The 18,383-nt window shown below is 34.7% G+C and overlaps 1 protein-coding gene and 1 non-coding gene across 2 annotated transcripts in view; both read right to left on the reverse strand.

The window, feature by feature from the left end:
- ift172 (intraflagellar transport 172) overlaps positions 1-13,226 on the reverse strand; it is a 39,657-nt gene extending 26,431 nt beyond the window's left edge. The window contains exons 1-18 of the mRNA XM_023348064.1: positions 13,056-13,226; positions 12,592-12,735; positions 11,598-11,710; positions 11,275-11,314; positions 10,341-10,406; positions 10,004-10,083; positions 9,125-9,212; positions 8,447-8,661; positions 7,470-7,593; positions 7,275-7,370; positions 7,006-7,167; positions 6,270-6,323; positions 6,050-6,153; positions 5,651-5,736; positions 5,015-5,127; positions 3,257-3,424; positions 2,378-2,514; positions 388-495 (exon numbers count right to left, since the gene is read on the reverse strand). Coding sequence (XP_023203832.1) covers positions 388-495; positions 2,378-2,514; positions 3,257-3,424; positions 5,015-5,127; positions 5,651-5,736; positions 6,050-6,153; positions 6,270-6,323; positions 7,006-7,167; positions 7,275-7,370; positions 7,470-7,593; positions 8,447-8,661; positions 9,125-9,212; positions 10,004-10,083; positions 10,341-10,406; positions 11,275-11,314; positions 11,598-11,710; positions 12,592-12,735; positions 13,056-13,094 — 1,937 coding nt within the window. The 5' untranslated portion in view covers positions 13,095-13,226. The remainder of the gene's footprint in view (positions 1-387; positions 496-2,377; positions 2,515-3,256; positions 3,425-5,014; positions 5,128-5,650; positions 5,737-6,049; positions 6,154-6,269; positions 6,324-7,005; positions 7,168-7,274; positions 7,371-7,469; positions 7,594-8,446; positions 8,662-9,124; positions 9,213-10,003; positions 10,084-10,340; positions 10,407-11,274; positions 11,315-11,597; positions 11,711-12,591; positions 12,736-13,055) is intronic.
- Positions 13,227-13,591: 365 nt separating this feature from the next.
- Positions 13,592-13,663, reverse strand: trnaa-ugc. Its single transcript has one exon. It is a non-coding gene; the product is annotated as a tRNA-Ala (tRNA).
- Positions 13,664-18,383: the final 4,720 nt, after the last annotated feature.

Consider the following 18,383-nt stretch of genomic DNA (forward strand, 5'->3'; position numbering starts at 1 on the left):
CTCAGATTTTGGGATTTATGCAAATGGAGCCAAACCATAACGAACAGCATATGTATTATTAATGACAGAGAATTCAGATTTGAGGAGTATTTTTTACAACAGAGAGAAATAAAGATGGAGAGCGTGAGAAGGGGAAGATGACGGAGAATTAAAAACTGTCTGATGATAAATGAATTTGGAGGCTTGGACGCACCATCTGCTGTGTGCTTGTGTTTAATTTTGTATACCCGGACATTTTGGGGAATCTAATTACGCATTCTTATGAACAAAATATTTCTTTGTTATGGGGGAGAATTCAGTTCTCCCAGCATATTTTCTCCAGAAGTTGTTAAAGAAAAGGAAAGCGTTTAAAAACGCAGGTTTGTGTATTTCTGTTGACCTGCTGACCTTTCTGCAATGTGCAGCTGGCGCGCCTCTAAAGCCAACTTGCTGAGTGTCTTCCACATGGCCTCAGTCTCTGGTAACATCTCCAGCGTCTCCAGAAACGCTGTTGCTCTGGAAAAAAACAGATCAACGACATACAACCTGAAACTCGACAAACAGTCAATTAAGGACGCCCCGAGTCGTCTGTCGGGTCTTTCATCCAAGCATCAAACACAGTGCAGCTGCTGCAGACGTTTTTTCAGCTCTACTTACTTCTTTTACTGCAATTTGTAAACAAATCCTGATGTCAACAACTGTGAAGCTAAAATAATTCATCTGTAGGAATAGAATTAGGACTTAAACGATTAATGGGATTGATCAATAGGCTGGCGATAAATCAGTCTTATCAACGTTTGGTTTTTGAAAGTTTAATTTTGGGAAAATATGGATATTTTTCACCACTGCGCTCCTTTTAGTTCAGAGTGATGTCAGGCCGCCATCTTGTTTGACATTCGTGTTTTACAGCTTCTATTTTTGTGGACTTTCAATTCAGGTGAACTCTACGATTAAATAAAAAGGGTCGGGCTAAGATTTTTTTATTTTTTACAAAAAATAAAGTCATAATGTTGCAAGGATACAGTAATAGTAATATCTAGTAATTCGAAATAAATGAGAATAAAATATTAAGAGAATGAAATAGTAACTTCATGAGATCATTAATTATCCAAGCTTTTTTCTCATTAAAGCAAATTTTTTCTTGTAATTTTAAGATCTTCTTCTGGTAAAATTGCCTCTTTATGCTGCTGATATTATGACTATATTCTTTTAATTAATCAAACATTATTGTAGCTTGGCCCTGATACTCAGTTGTAAACCTCACAGAAGTGAGGATTGAAATGAAAGCCACTTTCTGAAAAAGTGCAAGACATGTGAACATTTCTGTAAGGAACTGTGACTGACAGATGGTAAGAGATTTAGGTAAAGCTAATAAGAGTCATTTTGAAAGGGGATGTTTTATGCAAAATTCACATTTGCATGCTTCTGTACTTCCATTTGGTTCTTAACTGCTTCTAAAAACAGAACAAGTGATTAAAAAAAATACAACCAGTCGTTTTTAGGCAATAAGTCAATGTTTTTTGGTGTCTGGAAAATGAGTTTCAAAAATCTCCCGAATGTAACTTGACAAATCAGCAGGGCCTACCCCTCCTAGTTACCCCAGCTGAGCAGAGCCCGTTACCCAGCAACTCCGCCCGTTACCTAGCAACCCAAGCTGAGTTCCAGCATGTTTGGTCGGCTGGTTTTACTGCTGTACAATGGCTGCTGAAAATGAAATGTTTTGTTGATGACTTACCGTCCAGAAACCACTTGCTGAATTTTTTTTGGTTGTGCAGGAGGCTCTGCTAATGCTTTTCAAAGATGTATGGTTGCATAATTGCACATCTATTTGCAGCCATTTTCACGTGCGAGTGTAAACTTTGAGTTGGGGGATGTGGCCAGCAGCAGCTTATTTGGATTTAAAGTGACAAGAGGCCCCAAAACAGCTAAGAATAGGCAGAACTGAGCGGACTAAAATCTGCAAAATAATGTAATGAATATGTTTTGTATAATCTGTAGACTCATTCTAACCTGTTCAAGGAAGCATAAAAGGTCATTTCTAATAAAACCCAAGAGAGTTATTGTAAAAAATTCAGCTGCTCCTTCTTTGAAATAAGAGGTCAGCTAATTATTTCATCCGTTCGATGAGGAGCCTTCACAAGAGGCTCCTCTTGGAGGTGTCCAAGTCACGACATGCTGAGGAGACACATTACGTCTCCCAGCTGGCCTGAGAGGGCTGCAGAAAAACAAGAGGAGCAGGAGGAAGCTGAGGGATAAAAGGACATCTGGGTTCTTCTGCTCGCCCTGCTGCGCCGCAGTGATTCACACCGAGGGACGGATGCATGTTTACACTGCGCCACACTCATCATTAGAGCCATCTTCTTCTTTTATTCTTCCAGGAAGCGAGGACTGGACCTACCTGTCGTAATCTCCATCGTCGATGGCGGTACCGAACTCAATAAGGCCTTCGTCCAAAGTGTACGCCACCATGTTGACGCCCTCCGTCACTATGACGTCTGTCTTTCCATCGGCTCGTTCCAGATCTATGATGTCTCCCTGGGACAAAAAAGATCAACTTTATTCACCAAGTCTATTGTATGACACAAGAAGTTTGATTTCAGTTCCACTTTGCTCTCAACTGAAGACATTTTAAATACAAAAATGTTCATTCTGGATATTTGGTGGATTGATAATATGCATTCATATTGGATATCATCCATTTCACACTGATACGTAGGCCAGTCGCAATAAACAATAAATCAGTTAATCACATGATAAATTTAAACAAGCTCAGTAATTTCTGTTTGCATCATTTATTGTTTTTTCTCTTTTTACCAAAAACTGGATGATAAAAGTCTTCAGTCTGGTCCTTTGGTCTCAACAAGAATAATTTATATAAATAACAAAATCAAACAAAATACTTTTTTTTAATATAAAACATATGAAGCTGTAAGAAAAACTGAAGGCGTGCGATAGTCTGACATCACTTCACAAGAACCTACAAAATAAATAAAAACCAGTGCATATCTAATTCACGTTAAAGAATTACAGCAAAACATAAAGAGTGATGTTGAATACAGAAAGAAATATTTGGGCTATTCTTAATGAAAAAACACATAGAAATGCTTTAAATGATGTACACATTAAATACGATTCAGCTTTTCCTGTTTTGGCTGAGTCAGATTTAACAAAATTATTTGTGAGATGAACTTTTGTACTTCCCAAAAACAGATGGAATCATGAGGAAAAACGTGAGCTAGCATCTCAAAAGATCAGCCAGGAAGGCTTGTGCACCCACCCTGATGGGGAACATGGTGATGCTCTCTGGGCTGTCGATGCTGTACCAGATGCAGATGTGGCCCCGGTTCTGGGCGACGACCACGTCGCTGCCGGGCACCCACTGGACGTACGAGCAGAAACTGAGCAGCGTGGTTTTCACCCGGGACTCGATGTCGTACAGGTTGAGCTGAGGAGGAGCGAGAAGGCGAAAAACACAAGATTCATCCTCAACAAGCTTAAAAACAATCCGCTGCATTGAAAAAAGCAGGGCTTTGTACTCTTTCTATAAAATTCACTATAAAATTCAAGCACCTTAAAGGTAATTTTTAAACTCATGGAAAATTATATATTTGGAAATGTCACACTCTATACACCTGACTGGTCCGAGAACAAAACATTAATTTAAAAAAAAGAAAATCTTGCAACTTCAATAACTTTAACATTCAAAATATGAGACGATCAATAAGTCACTGAGGCATTAGGAATAATAAATATTCATTACACAGAAACAATACAAATTGTCTTTAGATAAATGATTGCATAAATTAAATGCTTAAACACGAAGCAAAAAGGAAGTTACAAAATCAAATCTCTAAAAAATATTTTTTGGCATTTAGAAAATAATTATGGTAATTCTAACTGACATAAACAAGGAAAGTTTAGTCTGATTTAACTTCAGACAGTAACAGTGAAAAAAAGTCTGTCTTTTTATTAAATGTATGAAAGTAACCATAAATTTAGGCTTCCAATGAAGGTTTAGATTAAAGAACTGTACACAGTTTGAATATAAAAAAAATACAAAAATCAATCACTTTACAAACCTTGAAAACGCCTCATTAAAATTCAAGCATTTTTATGGATTTAAATCAAACCTTTGAACCCTTAAAAGGGAAAAATTAAACTGTCACACTTTTCACACTCACCCTGCTCCACCCTTCAGACATTTTGTCAGATCAGATAAAATTATTAGATTTAATAATTTGGCAAAAAGAGTGCAGAACCAACAATATTTCTTAAAATAAAGATGCAACAAAGCAGATTTTAGCAAAATTATTTGCATGAGATAAATCATGCAAAAACCACCTAGCAAGTCGTTGCTAGGCAACCAAAGAGTAAGTGAGTTAGTTTATTCCACCAACTTTGCTTAGTGAGCCATGAGAAGTTGGACAGCTGAAGCCTTTTCTCTGCCTACATCTCCCAGAATGCTGTGCGATTCTGGATTGAAGTTCAGTGAACATTGCACATATTGAATATTCTACCAGACGTATTATTTATTGATATTGATGACGTGTCTATATGTATAGCTATTGATTTGTAGCATTATTATTTATTGTCATTAGAATAGTTTCCCAAATGAAATTATGACATGAGCTAGTTTTTAAGAAATGGCTATTAGCTAAGCAGATTTGCATTCACTATTTTCGACTCTAAGAATTTAAATAATCCACTATTATTCTGCTATGTGAAAAACAAACTGAATCTAAAGCTTAGAATGAAGAAAAGTGGAAAGTGAGCCTCTTCAGTGATCCATAATGGTTAGTTTATCCCAACTGTCCATCCTAATTCCCAGGTGACCAAGCTGCTCCCATGCAGAGCCTCCAGGCATATTGTGGGTGATGGATGCAGCTCTGACAGCAGACAAGCCCCAACTAAGGATGAATGTTTTTTTCCTGCTATATCCATCTGTCATTTGGCCTCTCTAATTTGCTGCCTGCAGCTCTTTATCTCATCGTTTCCAGTCTTTCAGGCTCTTGGGGCGCTGAGGTTTCATTCTCACCCGCAGCTTCTTGTCCCTGAACAGCAGTTTGCGTCCAGTTTCATTGAGCTCCAGCCAGTCAATCTTGGAGTCATGGCTGATGGTTCCCAGGTTGTAGCCTGCAGCCAAGTCCACTGAGGACGGGAAAAACAAAAACAACCAGCAGATTAACTGAGGGGCAGCCAGGCTGCCAGCACAAGGCTTAAACCTGGGTTCAGGATTAAAAATCATCCAGCTATCCAGTGGGGGAAACAAACATTAACTGCTCCGTCAGCTCTGTTAGCATTCAGTTTTTCTTTAATTAAAACAGAATAAATGAAGTTTCTAGACACTTAAACATTCTTACTTTGGGAGTGTTTTAGTAAAAAATAACTACGATCTAGTTCTGCTTTGACATAAATGATTTTTGGGGATAAAAATTCAAATATTATCACCTTTGAAAAGCTGCACATTGCTGATAATCATATTGAAACACGAAAAAACACACACAAAAAAATCTTCATGAAATTTTCTATACTGTTTTTAATTTGACACATTAAACATTTCTAATGGACATCAAAAACAGTCCTGATCTTAATGGACATGTTGATTTTCTTTCTATTGCATTGAAATTATCCAAACAACCTTGTTTTTTTTAACACACCTCCTGTTTCTTACCAATAGCAATGGTCTTTAAGTCGATCAGGTAAGCAAGTTTCTTGTTGTCTTCCACTCCTCTCTGCTTCCTCTCATTGAGACGCACACTGGAGAAAAAAATACTGCTCAGTTATAAGTGACTGAATGTTTTACATGCAAGAATGAAATCTAGATGTTGATTGTTTGGGTTTCTGCAAAGATCGATATCGCCATCTAGTGGACAGCTGTGCAGATATGCACCAAAAATCTGCTACAACTTAATTCATTTTTTATCTTAATACTCCAAATATTCAAATTCTGCTGATAAAACTGCTTGTTTTCAATGTTTAAAATTACAGAATGGCTTTTAATCTTCAGTTCTGGCTGCTCTGTTAACTCTGCTGATGTGTGTGTCAGAGGTCAGATGCGTTTCCTGCCTACCTGATGAGGTGTGGATTCATGAACTCGGTTCTGACTGATCCCAGAATCTCGTTGCTGCTGTACTCCACCAGGCTCAGCTCCCCGGCATTAAAAATCATGCACACCTGGAAGCACACATTTTAATTCAAACAACAGCACAGTTTTATAAATTTAGCTGTTGTTTTTTTCAGCTTACATCACTGTAGTTTTTGAATAAACAAAAATATATTGGTAAACTTACATTTTCATTTTCAAAAAAGAACTTTTCATTTCCTCCAGAACCCGGCCAAGCAACCTGAAGAAGGAAATAGAAGGAAATTTATTAATCTGACACAAAACTGCCCATTGTTTTTTTTTAAATTAAGTTTTAATTTTAATATATTACTTTTTTCCTTTTTTTTTTATTAAAAATGGTTATTAATTCATTTGTTTTGTATTTAAAAAGTGCTCTAACTGTTCTATTTTCATATTTAAAATATGTCTTAGTAAACCTGTCCCTTTTCTTATTTTAATTTACTTTGCTATATTTTATTTATTTAGAAAATATTGTTTTATTTGTTGCAAATAAGTGCAATTTTTAATTTCTTAATATATAAAAATATTAAGTAAGTGTCCATTTCTTTTTATTTTTTTATCATTAAAAATATATTTTTTTAAATTTATAAAAAAGTGCCCACTTGTTTATTTTTTATTTCACTATATATTTTGTTAATTTACTTAACTAAAAGGGTTCTTCTTGCTTATTTTTTTAACTTCCCATTTCTTTTAAAATATTATTTATTTCAATATGTTTATCTGACCATTTAATTTTTTATTTAATTTGTATATTAAAACTTCTTTTATTTCTTCATTAACACTCTTGCCCATTTCCTTTTATAATTTTTCTTAAATACCGATAAAACGTTTTTAAAATAGAAAACTTCAAAAACGACAACAGAATAATAAACTATTTAAAAGACAACAGACGGGTCCAGCACCTCGCTTAGTTTGTTGGTCAGCAGGTCGCCGAGCAGAAGCGTGTCAGAGGTGTGAGCCACCAGGTAGCGATCTTTTCCCAGGATCTTCACTTCTTCTACCTCATAGCCATAGTAGGACTTCAGCACCACCCGGGTCCCAGTGGACAGGTTCCTAATGATCACCTGGGAGGAACAAGGGAGACATGAGACAGAGATGATGATGGTAAATGCAGTTGCATGCTTCATCTACATAGCAACAGAAAGGTTTGTGCTGGTCGTCGGGTTCCTACCTGACTCAGCCCAACGTAGGTCATCTCAAACTTGTTCTTATAGATGGCTCTTCTCAAGCAGCAGTCAAACAGCTCCACTCCGCCACACAATGTTCCCTACAAAAACACAGCCACCAAAGAAACACACAGAATGGTTCAGAAAAGATCTTACTCTTGCTTTAGTTATCTAACTACAGCGCCACACAGCAGACTCACAGCACAAAGACGCGATCCGTCTCTCTTCCAGGCCAAGCTGGTGATGGTGTAGAGGTTGGAGATCTCTTTGGGTCTGGCTTCATCCCACTTGCTCCTCCTGGGAGCCCAGTTAAACACCCGCAGTCTGCAAGATAATCACCAAGAAAAACCTCTGAGACTTTGGAGTTAATCTGTAACAATACAATATACTGCAGCGTAAAAACTTAAATAAAAAAAACACTTTAAAACAAAACCTTTCACTATTAAAAATACAAAATTCATGCTGCATGAAAGTGATAAATTATTACAAAAAATTTATTAAAAAGTAAAACTTTTTATATTTAGAAACGCCATTAATCAACGCATGCATTCATTTTAGAGTGCATGCATTGTAACATGAAGTACATTCAAGTGTACTGTTGCATGAGTAGGCCTGCCACGAAAACTAATTTTACTGCACAATAAATTGTTCCAATAAAACCTCAGAAATTGTCTAGAAAACACGCTGAAATCTCTGAGCACCAAAAAAAACTAACATTTTGAGATTAGTTTCACATATTTTCTACTAAAGATTTTGAAATTTTGTGAACTTGTAAAGTTGAAAAATTTTGGCTTTTGGAAATTTTCTGAAAATCTATGAGATTAATCTCAAAATTTCAGATTTTTTTGTGCAAATTTTGCACTTTTGGAGCTCAGAAATCTTCACCTTTTTCTATAAAACGTCTTAGTCTTTTCTTTCAAAATATGAACTTTTGAAAGTTGACAATTTTCCAAGTTTTTTCTAGAAAATGTCTGATATCATCTCAAAATTTCAGAGTTTTTTTTGTGTAAATTTTGATTTCCTTTCTAAAATGGTTCTAATAAACTCTTGCAGAATAGGAAGTCTAAATAAGTAGACATCATTCTGAACTACAGATACAGAAGAAGTGTACTGGTGAAAAAAACCTCTCTAATTCTACGTCTCCATAGCAACACAACAGAAGCAGATTCAAACCGACCGGTCGAAGCTGCCGAACACCACGGACTGGCCGCTGGGGCTGGTGACCGCCACTGTGAACTCCCTCTCCGATCGGTCTCGGCTGTAGTCGAAGTTCTGCAGAACCTGGCCCTCCCTGCTGTACGCCACCACCTTCTTATCGCAGCCGGCCGCCATGATGCTGTTGGCGCCCCAAGCTAGCGCGTACGGAGGACACGGGTGGGTCAGCAGCTTACCCTTAGGAACAACAAGACGGACACAGAAACGTGAAAACCTCTGAGGGAGTCAAGAAAGTACCACGGCGTATTAGGGCCAATGTAGATAAAAAAAAAGAAAAGATGAGTAAAATTCTCCCAAAAAACTCAGAAATTTTCAAGAAAAAAAAGCCTTTGAAATTTCTGAATTTGAAAAGTCAAAACTTTGCTAGAAAAAACACCCACATTTTTAGATTCACCTTGGAAATTTGAGAGAGAAAACTTTCTGAGCTTCAAAATCAAAAATTTTCAAAATGTGGGAATTTATACGTTTTTCTAGAGAATTTCCTTTTTTTTCCAAAAAATTTCTGAGGTGAATCAAAAGTTACATTTTTTTCTAGTAAATTTTCAACTTGTACTCCTTTTTGTTTTCTATCTAAGGCCCTGATACGCCGTTGTAAGAAAGTCCAGTAACTGATGAATATGCAGATTTAATCTGAAATCACCTGAGACTCCCCTGAGCCTTGATCATCGAAGAAGTAGCGAACGACCGTCCCATCGGCATGACCCGAGAGGATCCCTTTACCAGAAACACTGATATGAAAAAAGATTTTTACTTTATCTTTTTCATTCAGGGACAAAGATGTAAAACAGCTGGATAATTTGTGTAATACATTAGGACTAGACATAATATTTTTTATTATTTCAGAACATTCAAGCTGTCAGTCCCAACTTAATTAGGGCTGTAACTAACAGTTGTTTTAGTAATCAATTTATCTGATGATACAAAATGGCACATTCTACAAATGTGTCATTTAGCAACTTAAGCCTTTTTAATACAAAACTAGAAATACACAAAATGTAAATTAATAACTCAACTCATTGTTTTAAATGGGAAAATAAATAATTTAATAGCATAAAATTTCTTTAATGAACATTTGATCATTTGTAGCAAATAATGCATCTGCAGCTAAAAAAATACTTCTATCTAAAATAAAAAATATCTATAATTTTTGTACAGTTTTGGCTTAATTACTGCTGTTCATTCAGCGAATTGCCTTTTTTTGACTCTGTATAACGATTAATCGGTTGCTAAGTTAGTTTTATCCCTAAAATTAAAAAAAAACTAAAAACTCTGGTTAAGCTGTGCAAAATGCTTAAAGAAAAGATGGCTGACATGAATTTTTCATTTCCAAACAGTAATTTTTAAATATTTATCACCCAGTGAAATATGAAGGGATGGATTACTAGTAAACCCCACTGACACTACAATTAAAGGTTGAATTTTCCTACATTTCTTAAGTGAGATTAACTTAAAGGCTTTTTGCACATCTTTATCAGGGTGCTAATAACAGTAGGGGGCGCCGTGGGGATTAGACATTTACTTAGCCGTCAGAGAGACGACGCAGGACTCGGTGGTGTAGACGGTGGAGGATTTATTCGTCTGGGTGTTGGCCACACGGATCTGAGAAGAAAAGAAATCACAACTTCATTACTTTCTTTGTTTTTTGCAAAATGGTAACTTTGCAATCAGTGGAATATAAATCAATTTTATAGAATATGAGTTGTGCAGAATCTATAAACTAATAATTTATCCATCTTTCTTGAAAAAAAAACAGAAGATTGTGGGTCATTTTTGCACATTCTTGTTTTAATCCAAGTTTACATATACAAAATTAATGTGATAAATTTAGAAAAGGTGTTAAAATGACAGTGACTTACCTTGCCATCAACTAATCCATAAACAATAACACTTTCTGCAGGCCACAGAAGGCGAGTCACAGAGCTCTGCAACAGAGTTGGTCAAGTTAAATACTCTTTAGTTTCAGTTTCTCTTTGTTGCAGAAACTGAAACTTTCAGCGGAGTTTCTCCATTACTGGGACAAATGTCTCTAAAATTAACAACAAAAAAACACTTTTAGGGACTAAATTTTATACATTAAAGTAGAGATTAGAGTGGCTTTCAAATTTAAAACACAGATACCATCAAAAGTGTTTGTGGGCAAAAAAATATACATAAATCATTTAAAGAAAATTGTTGTAACCTTTTTCAACCTGCTCAACAATAACCTAAACCTGCAATAATTTGATTAAACAAATAAAGTAGTCAGAAAAAGGTTGTGTAAACAATTGTAGATCCATAACTTTATTAATGGGTTTTTACATATTTGCATCATTAAACCAAACCAAACAGTTTACAAATTCCTTCAGACTCAGTTTAAAAGAATTAAAAAATTGAATAAAGTTGTGTCTGTTATTAGCAGTAACAACAGGATTTTGGTGACTTTTTGTTGGAAGAGAATTAAAAGCAGATTTGGGTGCACCAAATTTAGATTCATCAGTAAAAGTTGAGGTTATTAGAAGATAAATACTTTGTGTTGTACCTAAATAGGGATGAACAATTCAAACTAAAATTAATTAGCTTGAATTTTTGTAATTTTTGACAGATTGGTCCAGTTTTTTCATGTTGCTGAAAGGGTAGGGAAATATAAATATAATATAAATAACATCAGTTATTTGCTGTAGCAGCAATATTAATATTGGATATCAATATCAACTCAAACTTTTATATTGGTGCATCCCTGTCCTTCATATTTTCCATAGTGAGAAGATTTTGAAATGTTTTCCTATAAAAGCTCAGCTTCTCTTCACTCACCGTCTGAACAAATTTGTTGCAGATAGCTTTCTTGTCCCCCCTATGAAAGATGAAACCTTATGAAAAACTGGTCCACATATTATTCATTATTCATGCAAAAATTAAGTATTTTTCCAAAAACACAAATAAATACAGAGTTTCACTAAGAATCATTTCAGATATTTCTAACACGGTCAGGAACTATCTGACATCCCTCAGAGTGCTGCACCCAAATTCAGAGTCTTACAAAATACTTTAATTTTGTAAGACACTGATTGGGTTTTCATGTTAAAACATTGTGTTTTGATTCATCAGCAAACATAAACCAAGTGGAAGCAACTTACCATGTTTCCCCAATTCTGTAGACGTAGATGATGTTGTCCGATTGGCCGATGGCGATTTTGATGGAGTCCGGCGAGAAAACCATATCACTGACCACATAGCTCTGTTTTCCATACTGCCAAATCACACAATACCTACATGTTAATGTGGTAAACTCTAACAAAGCCTGAATAATAACAGAAGGCAGAGTCGGGCCATTTAATCCCAACATATGGGTTGGGATTAAATGTCACAGAAAGGATTGTGTTGGAGATGTTACAATATAATGCAGTAACTCTCCACACAATTACCATTTTTAGAGATATTTAATCTCAAAAATGCTAATTTTACATGAGTATATAAATGATTTATTTAATAGGATCTTTTCCACTCAGGGAGGAGGAATAATTCTAGTATAAACCTTTGCTGATTTTACGTCAGATGTAATACGTAGAAATATAAAATTAACAAATTTTCACTTTTCAAAGACGGCCATTCAAGTGCATATTGGGTTTTCATTAGCTGTAAGCCACAATCATCAATTTAAAGAACAAAATGGCTATTTGTTTAAAGAATGTATAAGCTGATGTTTGCTGTTGAGAAAAACTGTGTATCTCCATGTTTTTATTTTTTTTGTTTCTTGTTATAATCAAATTTATTGATCACACTTCGCACCTGTCAGGGGTTTTATTGATACATTTCCAGTGAAAAGTACAAAAAAGAAGAAACAGCTTTAACCAAATAGTTTAAATTTGCACTTATATATTTGGAGATAAAATCTTTCTGAAAGTGGAAACATATAAATTCATGTTAACATTTAAATATGGTTTAATTGGTCATTCCTAATGACAATACCTGCACTTGGAACTGTATATAATCTGCTATTTTGTGTATCGTGAATATTATGCCTAATTTAGATAGTATTTCGCCTAAAGTTGTTTTTAAGGCGAAATATGTCACCTAAAATGTTATAACAGATTGCTAAAATTATGTTTTGGAATGTGTTTTATGTATCACCTTCGGGTCCAGAGGCTTTGTGGAGAACTTGTCTCTCCTTTCTCCATGCTCATCATAGAGTAGCACCACTCTGTCCACAGTGCAAACAGCAAACTTGCAGTTGTTCGGTGCCCAAGCCATACATGTCACTTTGGCAGCACCATCCTATGCAAACGAAATAAATTAATAATTTAAAAAAGACCCACACAACTACTGAACAATTAAGTTGCTTTTTAAGCGCTAACAAAAATGCTAACTAAACCGGAGTATAACAAACCACATTTTTCATCATTTCCAAGTTACTAAATAAATTAATTTTCATCAGAACAAAGCAAAGTCAAGTATCTATTCGTGTTATGAAAATACACTTACACGGAGAGAATAAAGGGGTTTAAATTATATTTTGTTGATGTAACGTGTAAGCTAGCCACATTAATCTCGAGCATCTGCTAACGGTAGCTAACCTGCCCGACTTCAAAACTTACCTGTGGGGTTAAAAGTGTCTTAATATGCTTCAGCTGCATTCTGAAAATAACTACAGGAAGCCCAAATAGATGTTATCAGCGCCCAAATAATTCTTTAGAACTCGACCATTTCTCCGTCCTTCTCCAGGATAGAAGCAGCAGCTAGCAAGGACGACATCTTAGTAGTAAACAGAGCTGCGATCTCCTTGGTTACCGCTCTGGGAGAGGAACCGTGTTGCGTTTAAAGCAGGCGGAAATTTAAAAACTTCTTGACGGCTAGGTTTTTTGTTTCCGAAGATGTTTATAACAAGCAATGTTAAAAGACACCGATAATAAAGCTGATTAAAGCAAGCTTTAAATCTGTTGTCGAGAAGTCTTTCCTTTTACTCAGAAGACTAAATAAATTACAAAGTAGCATAATAACAGGTAACATAGTGTCAATATTTTTCTTCGATCTAGCTTATTAGCTATTAATAATACTTAAATATTTAAGTTTAAAAAAATCACTATTCAAATTTACGGGAATGACTGAAATCCAAAGGGGGAAAAAACACAACTGGAGATGCCGGGGATTGAACCCGGGGCCTCATACATGCAAAGCATGCGCTCTACCACTGAGCTACATCCCCTTCCATGTTCAACCGGCCGCCATTACTGGTTATATATACACCACTGTTTATATTTGATTTCCATGAGGATTTAAGCTTTTGAGACGGACATAAATGTGAAATAACTCCGAGATTCAATAAGAATCACCGATATTGTCCAAAATAAAAAAATAGTGGACATACTTCCAAAGTTTTGTAATACAGAGCGAAAACAGATGAAGATATTTTAAAAACATCCAGCGTATTTGAGAAATTCCAATTTAAAGACATATATTTAAGAGTGTTTAAATAATTAAGTTATTTTCCAAAACAGAGCTTTCCCCTTATATGACATGAAATAAAACAGCAAAATTAAACTCACTGAAAGAACTATTAAATGTCAATTCGACTATATCGCCATCTACTGTTCGTTTGAATGAATCTTCTGTCTTGATGGCATCAAATGAATTGAATTTCTGTTTTATTCCAAGGTGCGAAGGTTATGATAAACACAATTCATGCGTAAATTAGCAGAGGATGCAGGGTTATTTTTACACATTTTAAAGGACAGACAATGTTTTATATATGTCTCCTATCAATACACACAATTTTATAAAGTCTAAGACGTTTATTGTCCTTCAATACCTTGCTGGTATAGAAGTTGTAGATGTTTTTATGTTTACAATCTTTGTATTTAAAAAATTGTAAACCCCCCAAAAATTTCTTGTTAACCAATCAGCTTGTGCAAAACTGAATGTGCAAACTTTTCAGTTCCCCAACGAGAATTTAACCTGAATAATCTTGTTTATTGCAACCATAATTGTGTCCACAGGATGACCCAGACACTGTTATTCCTCCATAAACAGTTTCACATCCTGACGGCCAAAAACACACAAAGTATGAGCTAATCAACAGAATGCAGTTGGGTAAGTAGACCAAGCTGCTAATGGGATTACAGGACGACTTATAGGCTCAACACACAGTTTTACTCATTCATGAGGCTGTTTCAGTGTGCAGAAATGCACAATTTGAATTTTTTTAAATTTAAATCTGCAAAATCTGGTTTTATCCTCATATGATGTTCTGAATGCAAACTATTTAAATAGTGGGAAATGAGTTTTCTTTGGTAGTAAATGCTAGATTTTTTCAAACAAATAAACTTAAAGAAATCATGATTGAAAATTTTGAACACACTCATATCGAATATTTATTGTGTGAAAATCCAGTTTGCTTGAGTTTCACACAATAAATTTTATTTCAATTTGCTTGAGAAAACTGGAGTAAAGTAATCAACTCAGGGGTTTTTGCTGGTGATGATTTGCTGGTCAGGAGACTCATAAATATGATTTAATAACAAAGTAACAGACAAGAGATTAGAAAATCCCCCTTTTTTATTTAGTTGAATTTCATCACAGTCATTATGTACAAGGATGAAACATTTTCCATCATGTTCAGGTCAAGAACGTTTTTTTGCTCTTCGTAAGAAATCGGTCACATCTGGTAGATTGTTTAACCAGCCAACTAAAAATAACAAATAAAAAAATACTTTTTCTGGAAGCACATCAGCTCCATGAATATTTTCTTTTTTTAGCAAACAGAGTGGAGATTGACTCACTGAACCCTGATTCAAAGTAAACACACTGACTTCAGTCTCACTTCGCCACCGTTTGTCGTAGCATAAATAAAAACATAAGTGCATCTAAAGTTAAATCACTTCATAAACCTTCAATCAGTACCACAATATCATTTTGATTTATTGTTTCTGTTGTGTTTGCCTCCTGGCATGTAGAGTTAAATTTAGATTCAGTGGGTCAATGATTATTAATATTAAATCATTTTTTCAGTTCTGGCCATTAATAAAAACAAATCCAAGATGTCTTCCTGTTTGCAGACGGAGAAACATGATGCAGATATTTTTATCTGACCTGATTTAATGAGATGTTTGCGGCTCTGCTTTAGTTTAACGCACCTGACAGGGAAACATGAAGCCTGAGCTGCTGGGAGAAAACATGAGCTAACAGGATCTGAGGAGAGAAAACAGCAAATACTAAAACTTCACCAAAAAACTTTAAAGTGTTTTATCCAAATGAACTACTTAAAACTAGCTTCTGCATCATTTACGTTAGTGATTCATCTTCGTTTTCCTTCTCCTGTGCATAAAAACGATTAAATATGAACATGAGGGTGAAACTAATATTATAGTGCTCTCCAGATAACTATTGAAAATTACAATATAGCATGAAAGAAAATACAGTGACATGGAAAATGTGAGGAAAACTGTTACACAACCAAAAACGGCAATTTTCTCTTATTAAAAGTGATAACTGGAAGTTTAATAAATACATTTTATACTTGAAAAATAATAGGTTTTCTTTCCCCAACACGGAGGGAGTACGATGGAGTATTTGGGCCTCACTAAGAAAAAAAATAATTTTGAGAGTAAAATCATAATATTACAAGGATAAACTCATATTACCAGAATAAAGTCTTAATAAAATGACAATAAAGTCATAGCAGATTAAAGTTGCAATAGAACCAGAATAAAATTTAAATATTAATAAAGTCAGATTATCAGAATGAAGTTATGCTAAACAAGAATAAATTTGTAACGTATCATAAGGTTGTAATAAAACGAGAATAGGGTCATAATATTAGCAGAATAAAGTCATATTACTAGAATAAATTTATATATAAAAAAACGAGAATAAAGTCATAATATTACTAGAATAAGTTTGAATACCAGGAGAATGAAGTAGTAATTTTGTGACAATTAAATTATAAAAAAAATAATAAAATGAGGTATCTGGTTATACTTTTATGAACAATGAAATACTTAATCTTTTAATTTAACGCAACACCATCAAATCATTGTCAGTAAGACTTTGAAACGATTAACGAAGCGACTGTTTCAAACATCAGGTCCGTCTAAACTTTTTCTCAGTGGAAAGACTAATCCTGTAATCTTATGACTTTCTTCTGCTAATTTTATAATTTTATTCTCGTAATTAAAAAAACATTTTAGTCTGGCTCTAATACTCCATCGTAGATTTGAATCCGGTCAGAACCCAGATGAACGAGGTTTCTGCCAGCACTTAAATGCATCACAGCTTGCAGATAAGTGGGAACACATGAATCCTAAACAAGCAGAATTATGCTTCAATTTAAAGTCATCAGTGCGATAATTTGTCTCAATTATCAACTGTTAATCTGGGATTTTAATGTGATAATTTTTTATCCGTAATGACGTGATTAGCTTATCGTTTCCAGACCAGTCATGTATACAAACAGGCTTTTAAAGCTTTGAATAAACCTTTTTTTCTTCTAGATTTGATATTTTCCTTTGTTCTCCACTTTGATCGTAATGTAACTCAGTTGAATCGATGTTTTGATCTGACTGTAAAGAGGGATTTTGTCCATAGGTTTTACTTTATAACTTTACTCAACATTTTGTTTGAATTATTAATAAAGTAATCATAATGTCTGCATGTTAACTTACAAATTATAAGATTAACTTACCGTTAGAAGAGTATTACAAACTTGTTCTGCTTCTCAAACAAAGGTCCAGTTTTTACATGCTGGAGTGATTCTTCAACAGGAATGGAGCAAAGAAATTAAAAACTAGTAAATGAAATATTAAACATTATTCTCTAAAGAAATGGTCTTCAAGTTGTATTAAAGCATGTTTGAGGGAAATGACTCAACATTTAAAAGATGGAACCAGATACTTGTTGAACAAAATGACAATTTGAAGGAAGCAAGTCAGTTTTGTTTTTAAAAAATGAGTAGAGACCAAAACATACAGTTAGGAATCTAAAGGGTTTTCATTTGGTTGCTTTAAAAAACCAAATGAGAAATGAATAATAAAAAATGGATAATTTCCTCTAAATAATAATAATAATAAAAGTTTGACTATGTCTGGAATCAGAAAGCACCAGATAACTCAACAAGAGAATTTAGTGTTTTGTGAAAACTTGATAATCAGGTCATATCCTGGTATTTCATGACACAAAAGCAGCAGAAAATGTTCAAAACTTCATTCAGTCTAATGATCTAAAATAAAGCTGTGCACGATTGTGTCGGCATATGAAACATTTCCAAGATCTGAATTTATTTTCTGTTTAAACTCCCAAACTAAAGCAAGGTTTGCTGCCTGAGCTAACACAAAAGGAGATAAAGCCTTTTTCTCTCCTCATAAATTCTCAGACTGGATTATTTTCTGCAGGAACGTACTGCAAACGTTCACACTTAATCCCATTTATCCCCACTACAATTATTCTTCAAGGCACACCACTGTCAGTGTCAAGTCAGCAGGTAAAGGTTTAGATTTCCATCCTGAAGGAAAAATAATGCAGAACTTAACGGATAAGTCAGACACTTTGAATTTAGTTCAGGTCAAGTCAGCAGCTCCATTTCCATCACAAATGTGTGCAAAACTTTGTTGATATTCCACTAATGTTGATATACAAAAAAACTATTTTGTAATTGCTGTGTTTCCTTTAAATCAGAATGAATTAAAATCATGCATGAATAAGTTTGTTTATGAGATAAGTCATTTAAAAAAGAAAATGCAGCGCTGTCATCCTCCTACCACGTCCTGTCATAGTCTTCTTCAACGTTTCTGCCAGTAGTAACATCCGGTTGTTGGTCACGTCACTCATGATACAAAAAAAGTGTTTCCACTGCAGATTTGTGAAATACACTAATTTTGTCACAGCTGAAAAACCTCTAACCTCCTTGACAAAACTAGTTTGATCTACTGGTT

Source organism: Xiphophorus maculatus, chromosome 15, assembly GCF_002775205.1.
Source record: "Xiphophorus maculatus strain JP 163 A chromosome 15, X_maculatus-5.0-male, whole genome shotgun sequence".
Lineage (NCBI taxonomy): Eukaryota > Metazoa > Chordata > Actinopteri > Cyprinodontiformes > Poeciliidae > Xiphophorus > Xiphophorus maculatus.